Below are 27099 nucleotides of genomic sequence, written 5' to 3' on the forward strand. Positions count from 1 at the left end.
TCTGCCAACCTGCCTATCTTTTCGATAGGACGTATATCCTTGGATATTTAGCTCCCAGTCCTGATCCCCTTGCAGCCATGTGTCCGTGGTGCCCACCACATCATACCTGCCAATTTCAATCTGCTGCCACAAGCTCATTTACATTATTTCGTATACTGCGTGCATTCAGATACAACATCTTCAGTCCTGTATTTCCTGTCCCCTTTCTCATTGTCGTCCCTTTATCTGATGTGCTTGAAGTTAGATTCCTAGCCCTTTCCAAACACTCTGTCCTATTTTGTGTTCTGGAGACTTTAATAGCCTCTCCTGGGCTCTCCTTTCTTTTCAGTTTTTTCATAATTTTCCATGAAGTTGAATTTCCCCCCCGCCCACCCCCCCACTCTGCTGCTTTGTTTCCCATTAGTCATACTTCTTGGAGTTTTACCCTTCCCTTCCCCCCCACTTTCTAGTTTAAAGTCCTGCTGACCACCCTATTTATCCTTTTCGCTAGAACATTGGTCCCAGATCGGTTCAGGTGCACACCGTCCCAACGGTTCTGATTCCTCCTGTTCCAATACTGATGCCAGTGTCCCACGTAATGGAACCCCTCTTTCCCGCACCACTCCTTTAGCCACCTGTTCACTTCCCTTATTCTCGCCTCCCTATGCCAATTTGCACGTGGCTCGGGTGGTCAATGGTAACCCCCAGGACGTTGATAGTGGGGAATTCAGCAATGACAATGCCATTGAATGTCAAGGGGCGATGGGTAGATTCTCACTCATTGAAGATGATCATTACCTGTGGCACAAAAGTTACTTGCCACTTGTCAGCCCAAGCCTGGATATTGTCTAGGTCTTGCTGCACTGGGACATGGACTGCTTCAGTATCTGAGGAGTCAAGAATGGTACTGAACATTGTGCAATCATCAGCGAACATCCCTCCTTCTGACCTTATGTGGAAGAAAAGTCATTGATGAAGGAGCTGAAGATGGTTGGGCCTAGAACACTACCCTGAGGAACTCCTGCTGTGATGTCCTGGAGCTGAGATGATTGACCTCCAACAACCACAACCACCCTCCTTTGTGCTAGATGTGACTCCAACCAGCAGAGAGTTTTCCCCCTGATTCCCATTGACTCCACTCAGTTAGCAGGATTTTCCCAGAAAAGTGGAGGTGGGCTTTGCCGGAACATGCGAGGTTGGAAAGTCACCAAAAATGATGTTGAGTCAGAATCCCAAAGTTATCCTGCCCTCTTTTGGCTTTCTCCGGGCTGGATTCTGAATCCTGCAGGGGAGCCCTGTGGATCAGGAGAGAAAGCAATTGAGGTGATTAAAAAGGCAATTAAGAGCGTTTTGCACTTTTATACCCCTTTCGCAATAGCATACAGCTTACACATTGTGTCTGTGTCTCACCTGGGCCACCGAGTTGAATGCACAGCGGGAAGAACTTCTTCAGCGAAACTGTCAAGTAGCAAAGGCTTGATCAGTTATGCTGAAGAGCTTCAGCCGTGGCCATTGAGAAGCTGTTGTTCAAGCACTTCTTCTTTCAGAGAGTGCTATCACTGCTTGACAGGTGATTGCCAACTTCTTGGAAAGCACTGTAACTGCCTAATGTCTCACTCACATTCAGCTGCACTTCCTATCTGCCAGCCTTCTCCCTGGCATGGGAGTAACATATGCAGCTCCACCTTCCACCTCTGCTGAGATGCAAGAGTAGAAGCCACCAGCAGCAGCATCAGTTCCACAGGGCAAATGGATGGACACCGAGACCCCAAAACAGGGTCTACTATACAGGCAGAAGATTAGCTCTCCTGACATGGCTGAGCAACAGTGCCTCAGGAGGCTCAGATTGTCGCAGCAGGTTATTGCTGACATCTGTGGTCTCCTTCCTGTTGGAGCAGGTGGGAACAGATTACCAATGCCCAACAATGTGCCTGTCACTGGAGGGTCAAACCAATTCCCGCATCCACCCACCCCCATCCCACCTTCCACCCAGGTCTTTTCCTTTTCCCAAATATTGTGCTCTCTTCTCCTGCAAGGAGAGAAAGCAGAGAGAGGTGTGAGTTTTCATCATGGCTTATGTGGAGAGGAGTAAAGGACACCATTTGTGGGAGGTGGTTTTGAGGCATGGGTGCAAGAGAGCTGAGTGTGTTTGTGAGTGGGGTGTTCAGATGGGAATGTGAGGTGCAGCAGAGAGATAGGAATGACTGTAGCTGCAAGGATTGTGTTCAGATTAAGCCTGAGGCCCAACTTGGAATGGGCCTCTGTTCCCCCTTTGCACTGGCTTATAGTGGCATGAATTAATTTTTACCCCCTTTGTCTCCTGCTTTAAAATCTAACTCATGCTATGGCTTCCCTGAAAGAATGAAGTACACTTCCATTATAACAAAACTGGGTATCTGCGGGAGTATAGAATACCTATATTTCAGGAAAGACCTGGCAGACAGTGGAGCATAATCGTGTCTAAATTGGATGTGGGTGTAGATTAACATGTGTTTTACATCCTAAAAATTATCAAAAACCCTCAAATGGACAAATTGGAAGCATATTATGCAGAGAATAATGGCTACTAATTTTATTTGAAGCAGTCTTATATTGTTTTATTATTCCAGATAAGAGTAGAAGAGTGGGAGATGGATAGACAATCCAATTGAGTAGATTAAATAAAATTTAACTATTTTGTTAATGTTTCTTTAATGGTAATTTTGCATTGCAAAGTAATTTCCATTTATTTTAAACCTGCCTTTAGTGAAATTTTGCATAACATTATGTTAGCAACTTACAAATTTTATTATTTTCAAGACTGAGACCAAGACAACCACTTCAGCCATCATTCCTTCTCTTCTAATTTCCTGCCCTCAACCTCCTTCACAGTCACCCTACTTTGTCACTCATCAAAACATCAACGTGACCACAATCCCACTGCATTATCCTTTTGCATCCTTTTGGACTTATCTGTTGTATTTACCCCATCTTCCTCCATTATATCTCCTTCATGCTCCACCTCCATAGAGCTACTCCTGTTTGTTTCCACTTATACCTGTTCAAATGCAGCCATTGTATCTTCAGTAGACATCTCTCCTGCTCCCATTTGTCCAACTTGCCCCTTCATTTTTGCTCACTTACACATTGTTTCTCAGTGACGTCATCCATAGACATGCGGTCAATTTACATTGCCTCAGCTGATGGCTCCCAGCCCTACCTCATTATTTGACACCACAACTAACTTTATGCTGCCAGACTTCCATGCAACATTAAGTTGTGGCTGAGCAAGCATTTCCTCCAGTGGAACATTGGGAATTCTGAAGCTATCACCAAAACTCTACTCTTTCTGCTGACTCCAGATCTACCCCAACTCCCAGCTATTCAGTTGGGCTATGGATAGCCTGAAACTCAGGTCTCCTCTCTAACCCAAGCTGAGTTTCAAATTGCACATCTTGGGCCCATCCAAGACTGCTTAATTCTACCTCCACAAAATCATCCATTCCTGCTCCTACCTCATTTTTAGCACTGTCAAAACCTTAGTCTATTTGTCTTCATACTTGATTTCTCTCACTGTCCTCTACGGCCTCCAAGCTCCACCTTTCATTAAATCCAATTTGTTCAAAGTACCACTGTGCAATCCTGCCTCATGCTAAGCACTGCTGCATTAAGTCCTTACCCATCACATTAGTGGTGTTCACCAAAGCCCCCACTTTCTCCAATGCATTCATTTCAAGATCCCCTTCCTCATCTGTGAACCTTACATGGTCTCACCACATCTTCTCTTTCTATCTTCCTCCATCCTTAAATTCCACCCCAAGCCGTTCTTTTGTTTAACTCTGACCTTTTGGCATCCCTGTTCTCTCATTCACAATCAATTGCAAAGCTGTCAGCTATCTTGACCTTACTTTTGCAACTCCCTATCCTACTCCCTGCACTTGACTTCCTCTTTCCCTGTCCTTAAATAGTTTCTCAAACCTATTTCTTTTATTATGTCTCTAATCACTAATAACTTCGACACATGTCTTGTACCCATTTTTTAAATCCTGCGAAGTGCCTTGGGATGTTTATTCTACATCAAAGATGCTACATAATTGCAAGTTATTATTATTAGTATAGTCAGAAGAGGATTCAGCTACCTTAACAAAACTTGTTTGCTTCTTCACTTGATACCTAATTACCAAAAAAAAATTAACTTGTAACCCTAGTGCTTTATTTCTTTTAACTTCCAGGTCAGGATCGGAGTGAGGCTGGTCTGATAAAACGGTTTAAAGGAGATGGATTCCGGTACAGGGCAAAACTAATTGGTGTGGATGAGGTTTCAGCTGCAAGAGGCGATAAACTCTGCCAAGACTCAATGATGAAACTAAAGGTAACTTTACAGAATTCCACAAGTGTTGAAATATAATAAAACAATGAATATTTATATTGAGCAGGTTTCACCTGTCCTCAGCCAGATTGCTGAATCAATTACCTCATGGCAATGGAGTGTACCATTCTAATGGAGATAAGGACAAAGAGAATGATGAAAACTGTTACATTTTATTAGAACTGATCACATGTCACAGAAAGGGACAATGTATTCGCCAGTCAAGAAGTGTAATTTAGGGTAACAAAAATATTGTATCCATGGTGAGCAACACCTGACCCAAACAAATTATTCTAATTCATTTCATCGAGAAGTTTTCAGTCAAAATGTTTTATCTTTCTTAGAAGAAAACAATTCAACTTTACAAAAAATATTCAATACAAAAATTTGTGGAAATGATCCTAGTATATCCACAAGTAAAGTTTCCTTATTTGAACTGAACAAAGTAGAGCCACTGTTAATGGTGGGGGATTCAGCAACAACCATTGACAAAACAACTGAAGATTGTTGGGCTGAAGATACCTCAATAAGGAACTCCAAAAGTTATGTCCTGTGGTTGTATTCATTGGCCTCCAACAGTCCCGTCAATCTTCCTTACACCAAGTATGATTCCTTTGTTGTTTCTTGACCTCAGTTTTGCTGGAGGTTCTTGGTGCCATACCTGGTCAAACGCTTCTTTAATGTTGAGGGCAATCACATTACCACTCTTGCATCTAGCTCTTGTGTCCATGCTTAGATCAACTAGTTCTGGCAGAACATAAACTAACGGCACAATTTAACGTAGGTGACAGGGTCTCATTCACCAGCTGGAGAATGGGCGATCACCACAAAATGCCTCTTTTTGAGAACCTCCACCGTATTAAGTGACACAGGCAGCAGTGGACCTGGATCAAGGACCCCAGGGCAGAAGTTGTACCCACCGAGCGCTGCCAACCAATCAGTTGCTGCCAGTAATGCATCCACCAGAGGCCCAGGATCGCGAGGGGCCCAGACACAGGTGAGTGATGGCAGGTGGGGGAATCACAGGTTTGGGGGGGTCAGCAGCAGGTGCAGGGAATGGCTCACAGCAAGCACCTGCCCCCTACTCTTCCTGATGCCAGTCCCTCAATCAGGCACTGAGTACCTGACAATGAGGGACCCCACTGGAAGCCCACCAGTAACTCAACAGGATTTAGCTTTTTGGCTTTTCTGCTTGGTGAGTCCCCTGCCCACCGCTGGGTGAATGAATGCCTGCAGTGGCAGGATGGGACCCATAATTTCCCATTTAAGGGCCTGAATTGGCAACGGGGTGGAAAGGCCATGCGTGGGCCTTCCCGCCATGGACTTTATCAGGGCAGAGGCCACCCTCCTGCCAAATTAAATGCCCCCTGCCGCCAAACGCACCATCGGGGAGGGCATTAAATTCCACCCAATGTGTCAGTGAGCAAGTTATTGGTGAGTAGCTGTCATTTGATGGCATGATTGGTTACTCCTTTTCTCACTTTCTGATGAGTGAAAGGATGCAGATAGAATGGTAATTGCCAGATTAGATTTATTCTATTTTTTTATCTGAACAATTTTCCACATCATTGAGTAGCTCCCGTATCATAGCTACACTGGAATTGCTTGGCTAGAGGAGCAGCTCGTTCTTGTTTGCAGTCCTTCAGCATACATCGTGTGCTGAATATGCACATGATACTGGTTAGGCCACAGTTTAACTATTCGTGAAGATTTATTTGGTTACTAAGACTAGTGGTGCAGAAATGGAGCAACTGCTGAGGGTAGAGGGAAATCTGGCTTGCCTCTATATAATATTTTATGCCAAGCACAACTACCCAGTAGACATTTAGATTAGCCTAAAATGGTTCAACTTATTTGGAGTGAGCATGAATAATAATGGGTGCACTGTGTTGTTATTTTCCAGTTCCAAAATTTTTTTTAATCACTAGATTCTGTTACTAGCTTTTTGATGGAATTTCTTAGAAATTCTTTGTTGCTATTTTTGAGAATTATTTTGTTCTTCTGCATAAGAAGTTGTGTGGAATCTAAAATAATCAAATACTGCTTGCAAACTCATTGGAAATGTGACTGTAAGTGAGGCACTTTCAAGTCTTTAGCAAATAGGGAAAGCTGATGAAAGAGGAGCTTCCACAATACAAGCTTTCCTAGGAAATCAGGGAATGTCAAAGCATCTAAATAAAGAGCCTAATGATGTTGGAAAGTCAAGTTAAAATTAATGATGGGATTTGGCTTTGAAGCAGCTCAATCATGATATTTTAATGAGGCCAGATACAAGCAGCTATGTCAGAGAGATAAGCAGCAGCAGAACCAAATTGCTCTTGCCTGCCTTTAGGCTGCCAAGCAGATCCTGCCATCTCTATCTGGTAGTTAATGTAGAGAATTGGCTCCCCAATTTCTGGTCAACATAGAGTCAGTTGTAGATCTGTGTCACCTGCTTAAAGGTCACCTGCAGCCAACTCACACCATATGGACAGTACTGCCAAAGGCATCTCCTTCCCCAGTTTCTTGTCTCCACTGTCTTCCATACTAGCATAGGAATCATCTGCAGTTTCATCCAATGTGCTGCTCACACATCTCAAATGGTACATTGATACATTGGTCGATATTCTCATCCACTTTCACACTAAATTTCAACAGTATTGTTACACAACTCCCCAGTGTTACTGAATGATTGCATCTGTGAAAAAGCTGGCTATAAACACCAGGCAGATGACCATCATGGTCCATCTTGTGTGCCAGCGAATGACCATACAGGTAAGTTGTGTTATAGCTTGCAGCTTCCTTGAATATGCACCTTACTGGAGTTTGGGTGTGCATGAAAAGCAATGAAGAAACTGTAAGGCTCTGTGAGGACTCTCTATTCAGTGAATGTGGATCAGAATGATGAGCAGCACGCATATTTGTGCCATCTACCTGTTAATTATGCCTTTACAGCTTTTGATCCCAATTCCTTTACACAGTGTTAAATCGATTGTCATCTCCTGTCAGGCATGCTGCACTCCAGCATGGAGCTCCAGATGAGGCAACAAATCTTTCATCCAGCACATGTAGTAAAGCCTCAAGTTTGCCCGCCACCAAACAGCAGATTCCAATGCTGCACCATTCCATCACTTGCCCACAGACTGCATTTCATGGCTCCATAATTATTTTGCCACTTATGGCTTTCTCGTGCCACTTATTTTGCTACTTATAGCTTTTAGAAAGGCTGAAGAGTTTATAATTATTTACAGCCTTTGTAAATGCAACAAGAATTTACACTTCCCTTTGTGAGCATTATTTTAGATTTTATCTATTCTAAATTAGCAATATGTAAAGGAGTGGACACTGCATGTCAGCGTATCAGACACCTGGTATTGTATTATTGGCATTTGTCTGTCAATATTACCAAAAATAAATTCCAGGTTAATAAACTAAAGCATCCATTGTCCTAACTTAACATCATCTGTGGACCTATTTATTTTTTGAAAAAACTTAAGAATTTATTTATACAAAAATCTTAACTGTAACCCATTTTCAAGTTTATTTTTTGTGTTAATTTTCTGTTTTGCAAAGGGATGCCTCGATTGGAAATGGAATGCTTTTCCACTTTGGATGTCAAATCAATATCAACATTAGCAACAGTAAGATTAAAACCTGTACTTTGCCTCAGCAATGTGCCATAACTTCCAATTTCAGAGAAAAAAAATCCCTGACTGCCCCAGATACATTTCCATTTCACTGGTTATCCTTTTGGACAGTTTGAGTGAGGGTGTCAATTTAATCTGAACTCGTGTTGAGTAAAGGCTCATTTTGTATTATAGGCCCACTTTCATATCAATACATATTTAAGCTCCCTCATTCTCTCACTCTCTTTTCAATGATAGTCTTTCCAGTAGTAGAAAGAGGAGACTTCTATACTCTGTTAGACTAAACTAAGTTGAAGTTCAAGTTCTGGATGTAAATGGACAGTGACCTACTGCATCATTCCATGTCTTCTAAAACCCATTGTTACAATTGCTTCTTATCCTCAGAGATAAGCTACAATAAATAGCTTTTCTCTAAAGATTGTAGTTAATGAGGCAGTCTTTCTGAAGCTCTGTAATATGACCCAGTTTAAACAGTCTGTTGTTTCACACAGCATACCACCATACATAGTATGTCAGAGATAGCCTGGATCCATGATTCTCTGCTGGCAGCTAAGATAGAAATGTTTACAAAGAATATAAAAAGAAATATTAAGGACTTTTACAAGCATTGTAAAAAAATAATCAAAGAGACAGTGTGAAAACTCAGGTGATGGATAAATCTGGTTGTGGAGAATGAAGGCATTGTGGAAATATTAAATAAATAAAGTAAAATATTACAAATGCTGGAAATCTGAAATAAAAACAGAAAACGCTGGGAATACTCAGCAGGTTCAACAGCATCTGTGGTTAGAAGAACAGAGATAATGATTCAGTTCTACGATCTCGCATCAATAGTCAATGTAACACCTCTGTTCAAGAAGAGACGGAATGAAAAACCTGGTACTTATTATTCAGTTAGCCTAATGTCAGCTGTGGACAAAACCTATAGTTTGACATATTAAATATATATTTTGTATCAGTTTTTTTTACAAATAATGGTAGAATGTGTACTAGAGAAGAATGTGGAATAGGGAAGGTAATGGCGTAGTGGTATTGTCGCTAGACTAGTAATCCAGAGATCCAGGGTAATGCTCTGGGGACCCGGGTTAAATAAATTCAATGAAATGAATTGAATTGAATTCAATAAAAATCTGGAATTAAAAGTCAAATGATGACCATGAAACCATTGTTTATTGTCGTAAAAACCCACCTGGCTCATAATGTCCTTTAAGGAAGGAAATCTGTCGTCCTAACCTGGTCTGGCCTACGTGTAACTCCAGACTCACAGCAATGTGGTTGACTCTTAAATGTCCTCTGAAATGGCCTAGCAAAGTCCTCCTTATTAACATCTGGGGGCGAGTGTCAAAATTGGGAGAGCTGTCTCGCAGACTAGTCAAGCAACACCCTGACATAGTCATCCTCACAGAATCATATCTTACAGATAATGTCCCAGACACCACCATCGCCATGCCTGGGTATGTCCTGTCCCACCAGCGGGACAGATCCAGCAGAGGTGGTGGCACAGTGGTATACAGTCGGGAGGGAGTTGCCCTGGGAGTCCACATTATTGACTCCAGACCCCATGAAGTCTCCTGACATCAGGTCATACCTCCTGCTGATTGCCACGTACTGCCCTCCCTCAGCTGATGAATCAGTGCTCCTCCATGTTGAACACCACTTAGAGGAAGCGCTGAGGGTGGCAAGGGCACAGAATGTACTCTGGGTGGGGGACTTCAATGTCCATCAGCAAGAATGTCTCAGTAGCACCACTACTGACCAAGCTGGCCGAGTCCTAAATGGCATAGCTGCTAGACTGGATCTGCGGCAGGTGGTGAGGGAATCAACAAGAAGGAAAAACATACTTGACCTCATCCTCACCAACCTGCCTGCCACAGATGCATCTGTCCATGACAGTATTGGTAGGAGTGACCACTCACAGTCATTGTGGAGACGAAGTCTCTACCTTCATGTTGAGGATACCCTCCATCTTGCTGTGTGGCACTAACACAGTGCTAAATGGGATAGATTTTGAACAGATCTAGCAACTCAAGACTGGGCATCCATAAGGCACTATGGGCCATTAGCAGCAGTAGGATTGTACTTGAACACAATCTGTAACCTCATAGCCTGGAATATCCCCCACCCTACCATTACCATCAAGCTAGGGGATCAAGCCTGGCTCAATGAAGAATGCAGGAGGGCATGCCAGGAGCAGCACCAGGCATACCTAAAAATGAGGTGTAAACCTGGTGAAGCTACAACACAGGACCGCTTGTATGCCAAACAGCATAAACAGCAAGTGATAGACAGTGGTCCCACAACCAACGGATCAGATCTAAGCTCTGCAGTCCTGCTGCATCCAGTCGTGAATGGCGGTGGTCAATTAAACAACTCACTGGAGGAGGAGGCTCCACAAATATCCCCACCCTCAATACATCAGTACATCAGTGCAAAAGATAAGTCTGAAGCATTTACTACAAGCTTCAGCCAGAGGTGCCGAGTGGATGATCCATCTCGGCATCCTCCGGAAGTCCCCAGCATCACAGATGCCAGTCTTAAGCCAATTCAATTCACTCCACGTGACATCACGAAACGGCTGAAGGCACTGGATAGTGCAGGCTATGGGCCCTGACAACATTCCAGCAATAGTTCTGAAGACTTGTGCTCCAGAACTTGCCCCGCCCCTAGCCAAGCTGTTCCAGTATAGCTACAACACCAGCATCTACCTGGCTGTCACGCCACACAAGTGTCAGACAATGATCATGTTCAACAAGACAGAATCCAACCATTGCCCCTTGACATTCAATGGCATTATCATCACTAAATTCCCCACTATCAACATCCTGGGGGTTACCATTGACCAGAAATTGAACTGGACTACCCATATAAATACTGTGGCTACAAGAGCAGTTCAGAGGCTAAGAATCTTGCGATGAGTAACCCACCTCCTGACTCCCAAAGCCTGTCCATCATCTACAAGACACAAGCCAGGAGTGTGATGGAATACTCTCCACTTGCCTGGATGCATGCAGCTTCCATAACACTCATCATGACACCATCCAGGACAAAGCGGCCTACTTGATTGGCACCACATCCACAAACGTTCACTCCCTCCACCACTGAAGCACAGTAGCATCAATGTGTACCATCTACAAGATGCACTGCAGGAATTCACCAAGGCTGCTTAGACAGCACCTTCCAAATCCATGACCACTACCACCTAGAAGGACAAGGGCAGCAGATAGATGGGAACATCATGACTTGGAAGTCCTCCTCCAAGTCACTCGCCATTCTGACTTGGAAATATATCGCCATTCCTTCACTGTCGCTGGATCAAAATCCTGGACCTCCCTTCCTAACAGCACTTTGGGTGTACCTACACCACATGGACTGCAGCAGTTCAAGAAGGCAGCTCACCACCACCTTTTCAAGGGAAACTAGAAATGGGCAATAAATGCTGGGCAGCAAAGCCCACATCCCATGAATGAATTAGGGGCAGAATTTTCTGGCTGGCAGGGGGGGGTGGGGCGGGCGGTTTGGGAGTGGACGCGGGCGGGCGCAAACCCAATCGCCCTTCGTGATCAGGTCCATACTGACATTTTACGTGGGTGGGCGAATTAAGACCCGTCCAGCGTGAATCGTGGCTCCCGAGGACAGGGGGAGTGGGCGGGCGGCAGCGGGACTTCAATGACCTCCGGGTCCAATGGCGACCCGGCGGCCTGTTCTAAAAAGCTGCTGCAGCCTATCAAAGGCTGTGAATCATGGCCAGTGGAAGGGCTGCCCAGAGCGCTACTGGTGAGCAGGCCAGGCAGGAGGGGAGGGCAGGGGGGCACTGTGCCCCTCGTTTTTCTGATGATTGACTTGCTGCCCTCCTCAAGGAGGTGGCAGCACAGCGGGAGGTGCTCATACCCCAGGACGGGAGGAGGAGGACGCACCACATGACGAAACATGCCTGGGAGGAGGTGTCGGAGATCCTGAGCTCCCACAACGTGGTGCGATGCACCTGGATCCAGTGTCACATGCGCTTCAACGACCTGTTGCGCTCAGGAAGGGTGAGTGCCATGTTGGCATTGATCACTTAACCTAGCAAGTAGTCTTTCCCGCAACGCATCCCCCCCACCCCCACCTCCCCCCCCCAACCCAACCACCACCATCATGAGTGTAGGGACTGCATTGAATCATCGACAGCATGTGTCCTTCGCTGGGTGGGCCAGTAGATATTGCCCATGCCAAGGTCACCCTGAGAGGGTGGTAAAGAGATGGGTTCTGCACCCGCAGCATGTGGTACACTGAGACCCACATTACTGTCTTGGGGGCAACCTGGAGGAGCTGCATCTACGCGCAGTGCAGGACCTCCAGGACATGTCAAAGTCAGGGTGATGACATGCTGGGAGGGGAGCTTCAAGATGGTGTGGCACCGATCGATCTACTGTCCTCTGCGCTTCACGTGCTTGCACCTCCTTGCTATGGAAGGTTAGACCGTGTGGTGCCTAATGTGATGTAGGCAGCATTTGGCCAAGGGGGTTGGGTGGGGGTGGACCTAGCATCTTTGTGAGAGTGTTCGGCAGCAGCTGGGTGAGGAGGCACTGGAGCCCTACAATGCCCACTCTGGTTGGGGTGGGCCGTCCGCGAAGAGAATCCAGGTACAAGTTGCACTAATCAATGCTCTTCTCTCCTTTTCAGGAGAAGAATGCACATAATGCTGCCGAGCGGGTGAGGACTGGTGGTGGCCCAGCACAGTTGGCAATTCTCAGCCACTTCGAGCAGGAGGCCCTAGATTTGGAGAGGCACCATGCGCTCAGGTCCACCGGTGTCGGTAAGGCTGGGGTGCCACAAGCAGTATGTATGCCCAGCAGTGAGGTCACCATTGTTCTCCCAACAGCCATGGCAGTGCTGAATGTTCAGTAATTGAAGTTTGCAACATGGCTTGATCATTGCTTATGGAAGGATGAGCGCATAATGATCCGGCGGACAGGGATGCACATTGACATTGTCTCCACGTTAACTGATCCAATGTCCTTGTTCTTCCTTTCAGTATCAGCGGAGCAAGGCCAGGAGGAGGAGCAGCAGAGGCCCCCTCTCACACCTGAGGGCCCTGAAGTCTCACCAGCATCATACCATCTCTGCCAGGCAGGCACCAGCACAGATACTAGCGCCTCGGTGGGAATTAGAACATCGGCTAGTGTCCCGGGGCACAGGGATGAGGACACTTCACAGTTGCTGGAGGAGTTGGCAGAGACTGAGAGTGCCCATGGCACCAGCAGTCGAAGGACTGCAGGGGACCAAGCACATGCTCAGTCGGTGCCTGATGATATGCCTCTGGAGTCGTCCGCGATGCAGCAAGCGCAGGAAATGCGGGAGCATCTGGTGGAGATACATGAGGCTATGCTTAGCTTGGTCTCCTTGCTGGAGGGGTCTATGCAGACTATCGCTGAAGCAATGAGCCTCATGGCTGAGCGCCATGCGTCCTCCATGGAGAGAGTGGCGACCCATCAGGGCTTCCTGGGGATGCACTCAGAGCAGCAAGTCCTCACATTGGCATTGACCCCAGTTGGTCAGTGCCAATGTGGGAGATGGTCTGGGCACCAAGTTTCCCAGCTCGATGCCCATCCACCCACAGTGAGCAGGGAGGTCCGAAGCGACATCACATCAGCGCAGCAGCTGCCTGTCGTCTCTGCGGGCACCTCTCGGTATGCTCCAGATGAGAGCGGCAGCTCCTCCGCCCCTCTGCCAGTGACCGTTGCATCCGGTGAGGCTGCGACAACTGGGGAGATGCCAGCTGTGGAACTGTCAGTTCCCTCCCAGGCAGGGCCAGTACAGGCTCCACAGGCCAAAGGATGACCCCCAAGGTCATCGAGGCCAACAAGACAGCAGAGTCAGCAGGCTGTCTCAGATGCCACTCCCAGCGAGAGGTCAGCACCAAGACATAGCACCCAAAAACGTAAACATATGGCACCTTAGGCACACCACGGGTTTATCACTGATGTTTTTGTGTTGGCCCGCAGTGAGGTCTTTATGAGTTGGTGTGATTTTTAACACCTTTGTCATTTTGCTTCATTAAGTTTCTTTGGTTGTAATATTAAATTCAGACATGTGACCGTGGCTGAGGGTGCCTCTTTCCTTCTGCAGGCGGATGGTTTCCAAAAATGTAATGAGTATTTTGTGACATATTCAGCTTTATTAACAAGGACCTCAGTTAATGTTCCTAACCAGGCAGATTTTGCACTTAGGTATCGAGTATGGAGCCTACAGCCCAGGCTTGTCCTGGAGGTCCATATGTGGTGTGCTAGCTGAAGGCTCATTGGAATAAAGCCTCCCGGGTGTCCCTGCCTCCCTGGAGTATGCCTGGGTCAGCGTCTACCCACTCAGCATTTCCCTGTGCGTGCTCATCCTCGGACTCACCGCTGGAGTCATCGTGTGCAGCCACAGCCACTGCGTCGACGTCTTCATCATCCACAGCATCCCCCCTTTCCAGCGCAAGACTATGGAGAGCGCAGCTTGCAATCACTATCAGCAACACACGATCTGGGGGGCACTGAGTGGTCCAGGCATCAGAAGCGCATCTTGAGAAGACCAATGGCTCTCTCCACCACAGCCTTGTGAAGGCGTGGCTCCTATTGTACCGCTGCTCAGCTTCTGTTCTTGGATGGTGGACAGACGTCATGAGCCACCTTTTGAGGGGATAGCCCTTGTCACACAGCAGCCTTCCATCCAGCCGGGCTAGAGCACTGAAGAGCCCCAGCATCTGGGAGTGTCTGAGGATGTAGGCGTCGTGGGAGCTGCCTAGGTACCTTGCACAGACTTGTAGAATCAGTATCCTGTGATCACACACTATCTGCACGTTCATGGAGTGGAAGCCCTTCCTGTTGTCGAAGGCACCGGGCTCACCTGCTGGTGCCTTGATGGCCACATGTGTGCAGTCTTTTGCACCCTGGACGCGGGGGGGGGAAGACAGCAATGGCCATGAAGCCTCTGGCTCACTGTGTCTGGCTTGCCTGGTCCCAACAGTAGTGGATGAAGGTCAATGCATGCCTGAACAGAGTTGAGGGCAGCTGTGACCTTTAGAGCTACTGGCATGGGGTGTCCACCCACACAGTTCACAGAGATCTCAGGCTCAATCATCTGACAGATATAGTTGACTGTCTCCCTTGATAGTCGGAGCCTCCTTCGGCTCTGCACCTCAGACATATTGCTGCATTGCTGCCTGTATACCCTGGCAGCAGGATAGTGGCGTCTTCTGCGGTCCCTTCCACCTTGGACTACCTCTTGGCCCTGCACCCCTTGTGCCTGTGCCTGACCTCCCAAAGGTGGCTCCCCTGGAGACTAAATGTGCACTCCTGGCCTCCTCCCCCTTCTAGCCCTCCCTTCCTCCTCAGAGGAGGTGCCTCCAGTGGAGAGTTCAGCTCCCATTCCCAGGCTAAGGGAAGGCTTCCTGAAACATGCCGACCCAAAAAAGGTTCCTCACTGCAGAGTGCTGACCTGAAGGTTAAGAGTCCAGACCAAGCAGCTGGTATGTGTTTTGAAGCATTGCAGATCATACAGGCAAGTGTCAGTAACTTTGAAAAATCAATATTTGACAGAGCATACTCGCGACCCCACTGAGACCTCTTATCCCGCCCATGGATGAAGTTTATATAAATGTGTCCTACCCACCTGCCCGTTGCGCCCGTGTGCCGACCCGAAGATTGCATGGGCGCCGAAAAATCGCCATCAATTGGCATTTCAAGGGCCTTAAGTGGCCGGTTAATTAAAGGCGGGTGCGCATCGGAGATCAATGCGCGCCCGCCAACGAAACATTGCAATGGTGCGCGGTGACGTTGGGACGCTCACCCGACGTCACTGCGCATCATTTCTGCCCTAGAGGTAACTATAGAAAAGAAACTGATTGTGGAAGATAGTAGAACTCAAGGGGAATAAAACCTAGACTGTTGAAGGAACTCAGAGGGGAGATTGCAAAGTCTATGGCTACAATTTTTCAATTCGCCATAGATTTTTTTCTTCTTTATGGGATGTGGCCATCGCAGGCATGGCCAGCATTTGCTGCCCATCCCTAATTACCCTTGAACTGAGTGGCATTACAGAGGGCAGTTTAAGAATCAACCACATTTCTGTGGGTCTGCAGTCACATGTAGACCTGACTGGATATGGACAGCAGATTTCCTTTGCTAATGGACATTAGTGAACCAGATGGGTTTTTATGACAATCGACAATGGTTTCATGGTCAACATTACTGAGAGTAGCTTTTAATTCCAGATTTTTAAAATATTTAATTTTAGATTCCACCAGCTGCCATGGTGGAATTTGAACCTATGTCCCCAGACCATTAATCTTGGTTTCTAGGCTACTATTTCCATGATAATACCACTCTACCACCATCTCCCCATATTCAAATTATGCTTGTGGACTGGAGAGTAGCCACTGCAACACTTATGTTCATAAAGATAGAAAAGGATAAACCAGGTACTTAAAAGTCCAGTTTGTATAAGTTGTGGTCAAAATTGATAGGTCAGTGTGTAATCTATGTACTTGTCTCTCTGGGCTGAATTTTTGGGCCCCACTGACATCAGGAAGTGAGATGGACAAAGCCTGAAAATTATGAGGCAGGCTGGTGTGTCGACTTCCCAATGGCCAACGTGGGCTCAGGGCCTGGAACGGCCGCCTGCCCCCATGAGGCAGGCAGGCAATTAGGTTTGGTAAGAGCCTTGTTAAAGTAGCTAATGGAGGTCGACCACAATTTTCCAGTCCACATCCAGTCAGAGTGCAGCCAAAGGCCACCCTCCGCCGCAACATCGGTGTCCCATGGCTGCTCTTTGTATTTTTTATTAACATTTTTTAGAAGTAGCTGTGATGGCACCTTCTTGTTCAGACATCTTACTTAGCTTGTACTGCAGCCGAGTACTTCTCTGAAGCTGGGAGGCCTCTGATCGGTCCAGTTTTTAGAGTCCATTTGCTGCCCTTAATTGTACAAGAAACCTGTCTGCATGACAATTAAGTGCTCACGCTCATGCAAACCATGACTCTCCCACTGGAGGTGGATTTGAAACCTGAAAACAATCCTGACTCCTGTTTCCTGCCTCCATGGAAATTTTCATCTCTCTCTCTCTAAATTCCTGGATTATAGAGCATGTGTCCATTTCTGCCAGGGGAAGAGGCCACACCTGGAAAATTGAATCTGCTCCACTAGGGATTCAACCCTATTTCGACAAGACCTTCCTTCTGATCAGTACTATGGGTGGTTGGGGTTGAGGGAGTGATCGTTGGGGGGTGGGGTCTTCCATCCATGTTAAGAGATGGTTCATGGGAGCTGCCGGACTTCCCTGGGAAATCTTTACCATTATGACCTTGAATGGATCTTAATGTAAGTCATGCCAGTTAAGACACAATCCCTTGGAAGCATTCTGATGATCCAAACCTTCACTAAAGCATATGGTAACCAATCCGGGAAGGGGATTTTTGTGGACTTCCGGCAGAGGAGCTTGGTGCCACTCCAAATTCATCAGGCATGTCATGGTGGGTAATGGTGTATTCTTGCAGGCTCCAGTGCCTTGTCTCAGCTCTGCAAATTACTCCATATCTAACCCTTTGGATGGAGTCTCCAGTCTCAAGCAAGAATGGGTTGTTGTTCTGCTGGCAGATCTGGGCCTCAGAAGTTTCCTAGCCAGGGAATACAAACCTAAAGAGGTAACGATGGTGATTTCTACTAGGAAATAGTCAGGCCACAATTAGAAAACCTTTGGTGGTTTATTATAGCAAATAAATTAAAGCTATAGTACTCACAGAGCAAAGGTTCACCAAGATGGTATCAGGGCTGTGGAACTATAGTTATGAGGAGAGACTGAGATACTGGGACTCTTTCCATTGGAACAGAGAAAGTTGAGAAGAGACATAAAGAGGTTTTAAAATTCTGAAGGGCTGTGATAGAATGGATAGGGAAAAACTGTATTCTCTAGTTGGGCAGTCACCAACAAGAAGATATCAATTTTAAATTGTCATTCAGATAGTGTGGAAAGAAGGCAGGAGAAGTTTCTTCATGCATGTGGTTGTTGGAGTATGAAATGCTTTGCCTTAAGGAGTAACTGAGACAGGGAAATTGCATCTTTTAAAGAAAGGATAGATATACATTTGAAGTAAAGGTAGGTACAGGGCCTTGGGGAGAAAGCATACAAATGGATTAGTTTGGATTGTCCTAGCAAAGAACTGGCATGAAAGTCTAAATGACAGCCCTCTGTGTTATAAATATGTGTGGTTCTATTACCACCTCTATTTATTTGTTATTTAATTTGTTGTTCATCTAGATCTCAGTGAAGAGATTAAGAAATTAATGCAGCATTAACCACATGATTAGCTCGGTCTGCTGGATGCACCTGCAATTACATGATATAACTTTAAACTCTACAAATGCTAAGATTTTACTTAGCCAAGGACAGGGTGGAGGAAAAATCTGGCAGATGCCTATCAGGTCAGGTCCCTGTGCTAGGATTTCCTGGGGCTTCCCCATAGTTGGTTGACAGGGATCTGGGAGGAAGATCAGAGACAGGCAGGTAAGTTTCTTCATTTATCTTTAACAGCTCCAGGCAATCACGGCCTTCTGACTGCTGGACTCCACCAGACCATCTGGAGATCCTATGGGCCATGCAAATTGCCTGGGCGAGGAACAATGTGTGCAGCTGCCTCTCTACAAGCATGTGGCATTGGTGGTGTTCTACATATCTGACGCCTGCCTGGTAACACAGAGCAGAATCAGATATACTATTTTTCAGGCAGCCAGAAATTGGAGAAAATAGTAGCTTTGTTACTTTTTTATTTTTCAATTAGCTTTAATCACTGGGGGATGAGACAAAGAGATCAGGGCAGTATCCAGGTCCTTAATCCACCCCCAAGAGGAAAACAGACTCCCATTGGGATTTTCATGGAGGCGCTCCCTTAATTGGCATGGAGACAAGTTTCCTGTCCAACTAAGGGTGGCGGGCAGGTGATCAAAACTGGAGAGTCAATCAGAGACCTTTTAGCTTGAGAAGAGCAGCAGGTTGTAATGGTAGGTAAGTAAGGGAGAAGGCACTTCAACATGAAGGTACCCTCTTTCTAACTTTTTCAAATCGTTAATTGAAAAATAGATTCAGCAGCCAGGCCACCACTTGCAGGAGGTGGTGAGCACCTCTACAGAGCAGCATGTGGCTGCTGCAATACCCAGGCAGGCAGGCAGGAAGGGCCTCTAGGCCTGCAGAGCGCTAGGCTCCGGGTGTCCACCTCCAAGAACCTAAACAAGCTCCTGCAGTAATCCAATTAGTTTGACCCCTCTGCTCTGACTTTTTAACCCTGCAATTTTTTTCTCCTTAAAGTATTTAGCAAATTCCATTTTGAAAGCTACGGTTAAATCTGTATCCAATACCCTATCAGACAGTGCATCCCAAATCCTAACCACTCACTGCATAAAAAGGTATTTCCTTATATTGCCTCTGGTTCTTTCATCAGTCACCTGAAATCTGTGCTCTTTGGTTATTAATCCTTCAGCCATTAAAAGCTGTTTAAATCTAAATCATTCAGCCAAAGGAATTCCTATTCTCAGCACCATATTTGCTGTAAGCTCCTTTGCAGGAACAATGAACAACATGTAGGAAGGATGGCGAACAATGAATAAAAGCAAAATAAAAACAGAAGCAAAATTCTACAGATGCTGGAAATCTGAAAACTGAAGAGGAGTCATATGGACTCAAAACACTGTTTCTCTCTTCACAGATGCTGCCAAATCTGCTGAGTTTTTCCAAAGAACAAAGAATGTTAAGATGCAAAATTTCCACAGCAAAACAAATTAATTCAGGGATCTAAATACAAATAAATGTCAATGTTTATCCAAAAAACACATCCTGATTAAACTTTGGTAACCTAGCTTTAAGAAAGCCATGTTAACACACCAGGATATTGGATTAGTCATGTACATATGATCACTAAGAGGCGCACAGTCAGTGAGGGGAGATTTCGGCCTGATTGAGATGGAGACTGAGTGAGTATATTTGGGAATTTAGTTCAAAGTGGGAATTCGGTAGATTGGGGGAAAGAGGTGCTTTAGGTAAGGTTTACTTCAAGAAGTGAAGTGTGCTGAGTGGGGAGTTCGGTGAAGGGTGGGGAGAAGGTGCTTTTTTCTTCTACTCTTTTTCAGCCTCCAGTATTTGATTTCCACTTTGGTGCAGCAGAAGGAGCAGGTAAATCAATAATTGGTATTATTAGCTTTATCAGTTTTGCAAGTATTGTATTGTTTTATCAGTATTATAAGGTTTACTGGCAGTGTCAAAACCTATTGGGAGTTGTAAGCTTTATTAATCATAATTAATTAATTAATTAGCACATCTTGGCGATGGCAGGGCAGGTGATGTGCTGTGATTGCAGGATGTGGGAGCCTCTGGATACCGGTGTGATCCAGGGCAAACACATTTGCAGTAAGTGTTTGCGGCTGCAAGAAATTTGGCTCAGAGTTATTGAGCTGGATTCCAAGCTGATGACACTGCGGCACATCAGGAAGGGGGAAAGTTACCTGGACATTTTATTCCAGGAGGCAGTCACACCTCTTAGAATAGACTCTTCTGATTTGGTCAGTGACCAGGGACAGGAGGGTGTGACTGCAAGTGAGGCAGGTAAGGAGACCCAGAGGGCAGGAGTGCAGGAGCCTCAGCCCTTGCAATTGTCCAAAAGGTTAGAGGTTTTTTCAGCTTGTTTGGTTGAGAGTGGGGGTTGCAGGGTGGATGAGCTAATTGGCCATGGCACCGTGGTACCGGAAGCCATTCAAGCAGGGGGAGTTACAAGGAATGTAGTGGTAGTAGGGGACAGTATAATCAGAGGAATTGACACCTGCAGCAAAGAGCATGAGTCCAGATGGCTGTGTTGCCTGCCCGTTGCCAGGGTTCTGGACCTCTGCTCGGCGCTGGAGAGCAACTAACAATGGAAGGGGGAGGACCCAATCACTGCAGTCCATGTGGTACCAACGACATAGGCAGGACAAAGAAGGAGGTTCTGCATAGTCAGTTTGAGGAGCTTGGCGCCAGATTAAGAAGCAGAACCTCAAAGGTCATACTTTCTGGCATATTACCTGAGCCACATGCAAATTGGCATGGAACAGATTAGGAAGCTAAATGCGTGACTCAAAGACTGGTGTGGGAGAAGTGGGTTCTGGTTCGTGGGACACTAGCATCAATACAGGGGAAAGTGTGATATGTACCATTGGGACTGTGTACACCTGAACTGTGCTGGGACTGGTGTTCTTGCGAGCAGCATAACTCAGGAGGTATAGAGGGTTTTAAACTAAATAGTGGGGGCAAGGGATCAAATTTGTGAAGGTGTGGTAAACCAAAGAGTAGAGACAAGCAAAAGAGAAATGTATTCCAGAAAATGAACAACAGCCCATAACAGGAAGGAATAGAGAGTACAAATCTAACAGTAAATCAGCAGATGAGACTAGAGGTTATAAATAGAATAAAAGGATAAAACTAAAGGCTCTGTATCTGAATGCACATAACATTCGAAACAAAACAGATTAACTGAGAGTGCACATAGAAATAAATAAGTAGAATTCGATAGCATTACAGAGACATGGCTGCAGGAGGACATGGATCGTGACCTCAATATTAAAGGGTATAGGACATTTAGGAAGAACAGGAAGTGATGAAAAGGTGGAGGGGTGGTTATGTTAGTTAATGATAGTATTAGCACAATAGAGAGGGATGACCTAAATTCAGTAAACCAGGATATAGAAATGGTTTGGGTAGAGATGAGAAATGGTAAAGGCAAGAAGTCACTTGTGGGAGTTGCGTACAGGCCCCCTAATAGTGACCACATAGTCAGGTGGAACATAAAGGAAGAAATAATGGGAGCTTGTCAGAAAGGCATGGCGATAATGATGGGAAATTTTAATCTACATATAGATTGGAAAAGTCAGATGGACAAAGGTAGCCTAGATGAGGAGTTCATAGAATGTTTTCGGGATAGTTTCTTAGAACAGCATGTTCTGGTGCCAACTGGCGATGGCACTGTGGTACAGGAAGCCATTCAAGCGGGGGGAGTTACAAGGAATGTAGTGGTAGTAGGGGACAGTATAATCAGAGGAATTGACACCTGCAGCAAAGAGCATGAGTCCAGATGGCTGTGTTGCCTGCCCGTTGCCAGAGTTTTGGACATCTGCTCGGCGTTGGAGTGCAACTTACATTGGGAGGGGGCATCTCCTCATCTAGGTTACCTTTGTCCATCTGACTTTTCCAATCTATATGTAGATTAAAATTTCCCATAATTATCGCCATGCCTTTCTGACAAGCTCGCATTATTTCTTCCTTTATGTTCCACCTGACTATGTGGTCACTATTAGGGGGCCTGTACGCAACTCCCACAAATGACTTCTTGCCCTTACCATTTCTCATCTCTACCCAAACCATTTCTACATCCTGGTTTCCTGAATTTAGGTCATCCCTCTCTATTGTGCTAATACTATCATTCCCCAGAGGGCAGGCTACACTAGATCTGGTATTGTGTGACGAGATGTGAGTTAATTAATGATCTCGTAGTAAAGGCGCCCCTACGTAGCAGCAACCATAATATGATTGAATTTTACATTCAGTTTGAGGGAGAGAGGAGTGGGCCCAAGACTATCTTTTTAAACTTAAATAAGGGCAATTATGAGGGCATGAAAGCAGAGCTGGCTAAAGTGAATTGGCAAATTAGGTTAAGGGATAGGTCAATAGAGATGCAGTGGCAAACATTTAAAGGGATATTTCAGAATAGACAGAGTAGATATATGCCAACGAGTGAGGAAAAGTCCAAGGGATGGACACACAATCCATGGTTAACTAGAAAGATTAAAGATAGTATCAAACTTAAAAAGCATATAATTGTGCAAAGATAGGTGGAAGGTCAGAAGATTTGACAGAATGTAAGGAATGGCAAAGGATGACTAAAAGATTAATAAGAAGGAAAAAATTAGAGTACGAGACAAAGCTAGCCAGATATATAAAAATAGGTAGTAAGAGTTTCTATAACGATTTTAAAAATAAATGAGTTAACAAAGTTGGTCCTATAGAAAGTGAGTCTGGAGAAATGATAATATAAATGACTTGGATGAAGGGATAGATGGGATGGTTGCCAAATTTGTTGATGACACAAAGATAGGTAGGAAAGTAAGTTGTGAAGAGGATATAAGGAGACTACAAAAATATATAGATAGGTTAAGTGAGTGGGCAAAGATCTGGCAAATGAAGTATAATGTGGGAAAATGTGAATTTGTTCATTTTGGCAGGAAGAATAAAAGAGAAGCACATTATCTAAATGGTGAGAGATTGCAGAGCTCTGAGATATAGAGGGATCTGGGTGTCTTTGTGCATGAATCACAAAGGGCTAGTATGCAGGTAGAGCAAGTAATTAGGAAAGCTAATAGCATGTTATCATTTATTGCAAGGGGAATTGAATACAAAAGTAGGGAGGTTATGCTTCAGTTATATAGAGCACTAGTGAGACCACATCTGGAGTAGTGTGTACAGTATTGGTTACCTTATTTAAGGAAGGATGTTAATGCATTGGAAGCAGTTTGGAGAAGGTTTACCAGACTAATATCAGGAATGGGCCGGTTGTCTTATGAGGAAAGTTTGGACAGACTAGGCTTGTATCTGCTGGAGTTTAGAAGAGTAAGAGGCAACTTGATTGAAATATATAAGATCCTGAGGGGTCTTGACAGGGTGGATGTGGAGAGGATGTTTCCTTTTGTGGGAGAATCTTGAACTAGGGGTCATTGTTTACAAATAAGTGGTTGCCCATTTAAAATGGAGATGAGACGAAATTTCTTCTCTCAGTGAGTCGTGAGTCTTTGGAACTCTCTTCCTGAAAAGGTGATGGAAGCAGAGTCTTTGAACATTTTTAAGGCAGAGATTGATAGATTCTTGGTAAGCAAGGGGGTTATAGGTTATTGGAGGTAGGCGGGATGCATTTTTGAGGTTACTATCAGATCAGCCATGATCTTATTAAATGGCAGAGAAGGCTCGTGGGACAAAATGGTCTACTCCTACTCCTTGTTCGCATTTTCGTATGTTCGTACATTTTATATGAGCAATGTGACCAATGTATAGATTTCACCTGAACAACATGAATTTCAGTGTGTGATCTAATGATCGTTGCTCCTCTTTCACAAAGAACTGCTTGTGACAGAGCACACTGCCAGCAGCGATCCTACCTCTGCAAAAATGACCAGGAGGAAGGATGGAACCGGGAAACAGGCATGCCAACTAGCGGGGGTAATTTTCTACCCTAGTAGTCTCTGATCTTGACTCTGACGGGAACCAAAAATCCAGTCCATATCTGTCTGCAATTATGATCTAATCATGTTTCTTTAGCATCTGATGAACATTTAACTGGTATAAATGTTTGTTACTTTAGTTGTGGAACACACATTTCTTGAAGTTATCTGAAACCCAAGCTCAAAAAAGCCTATTTATTGGAGGGGAGTTATTATGCTAGTTACCTCCAATAAGGAAGAACATAAGCATATTTTTGTGCTGGAATACAGCCAATAATATGTAAGACTGATGCTAAACATGATAAAACACCACTTGAAAAATAACTATGATCTACCATTCTAAACTTACATTTTTGGTTTGTACATTATAGTACATGAATATGCCTATACGCCAGCTGTTTAATAGTGATGGTGATGACAATGCAGCATAAATTAAATAACAACAGCAACTTGTATTAATGTAACAACTTCAAAAGAGACAAATTTCTCAAGAAGCTTCACAGGGTCCTAAGGGATTAAGAGAGTACTAACAATAGATGCTCAGTCAAAGAGAGAGGCTGGGTGACCAAAAGGTTGGTGAAAGAGGCGGACTTTCAGGAGTATTAGCCTCCTTATGAAAGAGGAGCTATGATCTTTTGATTGCATGCTGAAATTCAAATTGTTTGGATGAACTCCATACCGTTGGTCACGTTGCTCATACAAAATAGGTACATGACAATTCAATGGTTTAAAAACAAAAAGCTAAAAGCTACTGCGGATGCTGGAAATCCAAAACAAAATAAAAACAGAATTACCTGGAAAAACTCAGCAAGTCTGGCAGCATCGGCGGAGAAGAAATCAGTCAACGTTTCGAGCCCTCATGGCCCTTCAGCAGAACTGAAGCATAGTTTCAACAAGGGAGAAATATAAATTGGTTTAAGGTGGGTGGGGGGGAAGAGACACATTGAGGGTGTGGTGTGAGCAGATAATCAAAAGATGTCAGAGACAAAAGGGTCAAAGAGGTGTTGAAGGTGGCGGTCTTTGTCTGAGAAAAGCACTTTTCTCAGACAAAGACCGCCACCTTCAACACCTCTTTGACCCTTTTGTCTCTGACATCTTTTGATTATCTGCTCACACCACACCCTCAATGTGTCTCTTCCCCCCCACCCACCTTAAACCAATTTATATTTCTCCCTTGTTGAAACTATGCTTCAGTTCTGCTGAAGGGCCATGAGGGCTCGAAACGTTGACTGATTTCTTCTCCGCCAATTCAATGGTTTGGTCTGTTAACATTGCTTTCTTAAAGCTAGGTTACCAAATTTTAATCAAGGTGTATTTTTTGCATAAACATTGATATTTATTTGTATTTAGACTCCTGAATTAGTTTATTTTGCAGTGGAAACTTTGCATTCTTTATTTACCATTCTTCATATATATTACTCATAACTGCTGCAAAGGAACTTGCAGCAAACAAGGAACTGAGATTAGGAATTCCTTTGGCTGTCCCTATTGTACTCCATGATATAGATTTATTGTAGATGTCAGTGTATAAATCAATCTATGAAGCCTCAAAACCCCTCCAAAAATGGGGGTCAACTTGTACATCGAGTATAAAAGCGAACCACTAGCGTGGGTGTGGGTGGTTGGATACGGGGAAAGAGTAGGGGAGTGAGCCTAACTGGATGACTCTTTGAAAGAGCTGGCACAGACCCAATAGGCTGAGTGGCTTCTTTTTGGGCTGTACTCTTCTCCAACTCTATGAGGAAATGAGTTCATGAGGGGTTAGCAAATTTAGGTGCACTGATGCTTCAGACACTCGGGTGGATTTTATTCCATTAGTATTCCTCCCAAAATTGGCTAGGTAACAGTAGAGAAGTGGCCAAAATTTGGTGGTGTTATCATGGTAATTTGTGGGAGAGCTTGTCTGTGCAGAGTCCCTCTGTTCTCTGGGGCTTACCAGCAGATACCCATGATTCCTCACTTCCTATATTGTACGCTACAAATGTGAAAAATCTTCACATTTTGCTGCAGAGAGATTACAAGTACACCTCTTGCAGAATGTTTAGTAGAAATCCAAAGGATGTCCTGGATCATCTCAGTAATATGTCAGTCAAATATTCACTGCCCTCTCCCATGAGTGTTATGATAAAACAACAGTTGTCTGCACTTCAGTCTCCCACTGAGCACATCATTGCCTTCGGCAATGAAATTATTACTAAGACTATTGGTCTAGTGAGAGGGTCTCTCATATTTGCTACCATTGCTGTAATGATAGTATTCAAATTCCATGTTACTATCTACCTTCAACTCACTTGGAGAAGCTTGTCAAGACAACGATAATTGAGGGACCCTAAAACTTATATATCCCCAGTGACCTATGCTCACAGATATCAGTGAGCAACATGAAGAAATATCTTAAAGCCAACATTCCCTGTAATGTTTTTCGAGTGTGCGGGCAATTTCATTAAGTGCATACCTCTTTAAATTTTTTTGCACAGATGCACAGCAACTTAAAGGGGTCCACTTGTGTGCAGCCTATGCAAGGACTTTCAGCTTGCTGTGCAATGGAAAAGCTTAGAGAGAACATTGCTTAAGGCAACGATTTGCGTGAAGTGATTCATGGGCAACTTGGTGACATTCTTCCCAGTAGCAGTGCCATCACAAAGCCCTACAGATATGATTAAAGATACTATCATTGAAAGCAATGAAACCTCAACAACTCCAGCAAAGGGGGCTACTATTGATGCAGGACCATTAGAGTTGGTCGTACACATGGCCAGGATTTCCCCGCCCCCAGCTCGCTGATGCGTAAAATGATGTGACGTCAGGCAGAACTCCTGGTGTCACCCCGCCTCATTTCAATTTTCAGGTCAGTGGGCGCTCAGCAGAATCAGCTGTGCGCCCGCCAACCTGTCAATGGCCA

The 27099-nt window shown here is 44.9% G+C and overlaps 1 protein-coding gene across 1 annotated transcript in view; it reads left to right on the forward strand.

Annotated features, from left to right (window-relative positions):
- The window catches only part of dab1a (DAB adaptor protein 1a), a 473747-nt gene that overhangs the window by 275990 nt on the left and 170658 nt on the right, over positions 1 to 27099 (forward strand). The window contains exon 3 of the mRNA XM_078561911.1: positions 4191 to 4330. Within this exon, the coding sequence (XP_078418037.1) occupies positions 4191 to 4330 (140 nt within the window). The remainder of the gene's footprint in view (positions 1 to 4190; positions 4331 to 27099) is intronic.

This window comes from Cetorhinus maximus, chromosome 17 (genome assembly GCF_964194155.1).
Source record: "Cetorhinus maximus chromosome 17, sCetMax3.hap1.1, whole genome shotgun sequence".
Classification (NCBI taxonomy): Eukaryota; Metazoa; Chordata; class Chondrichthyes; order Lamniformes; family Cetorhinidae; genus Cetorhinus; species Cetorhinus maximus.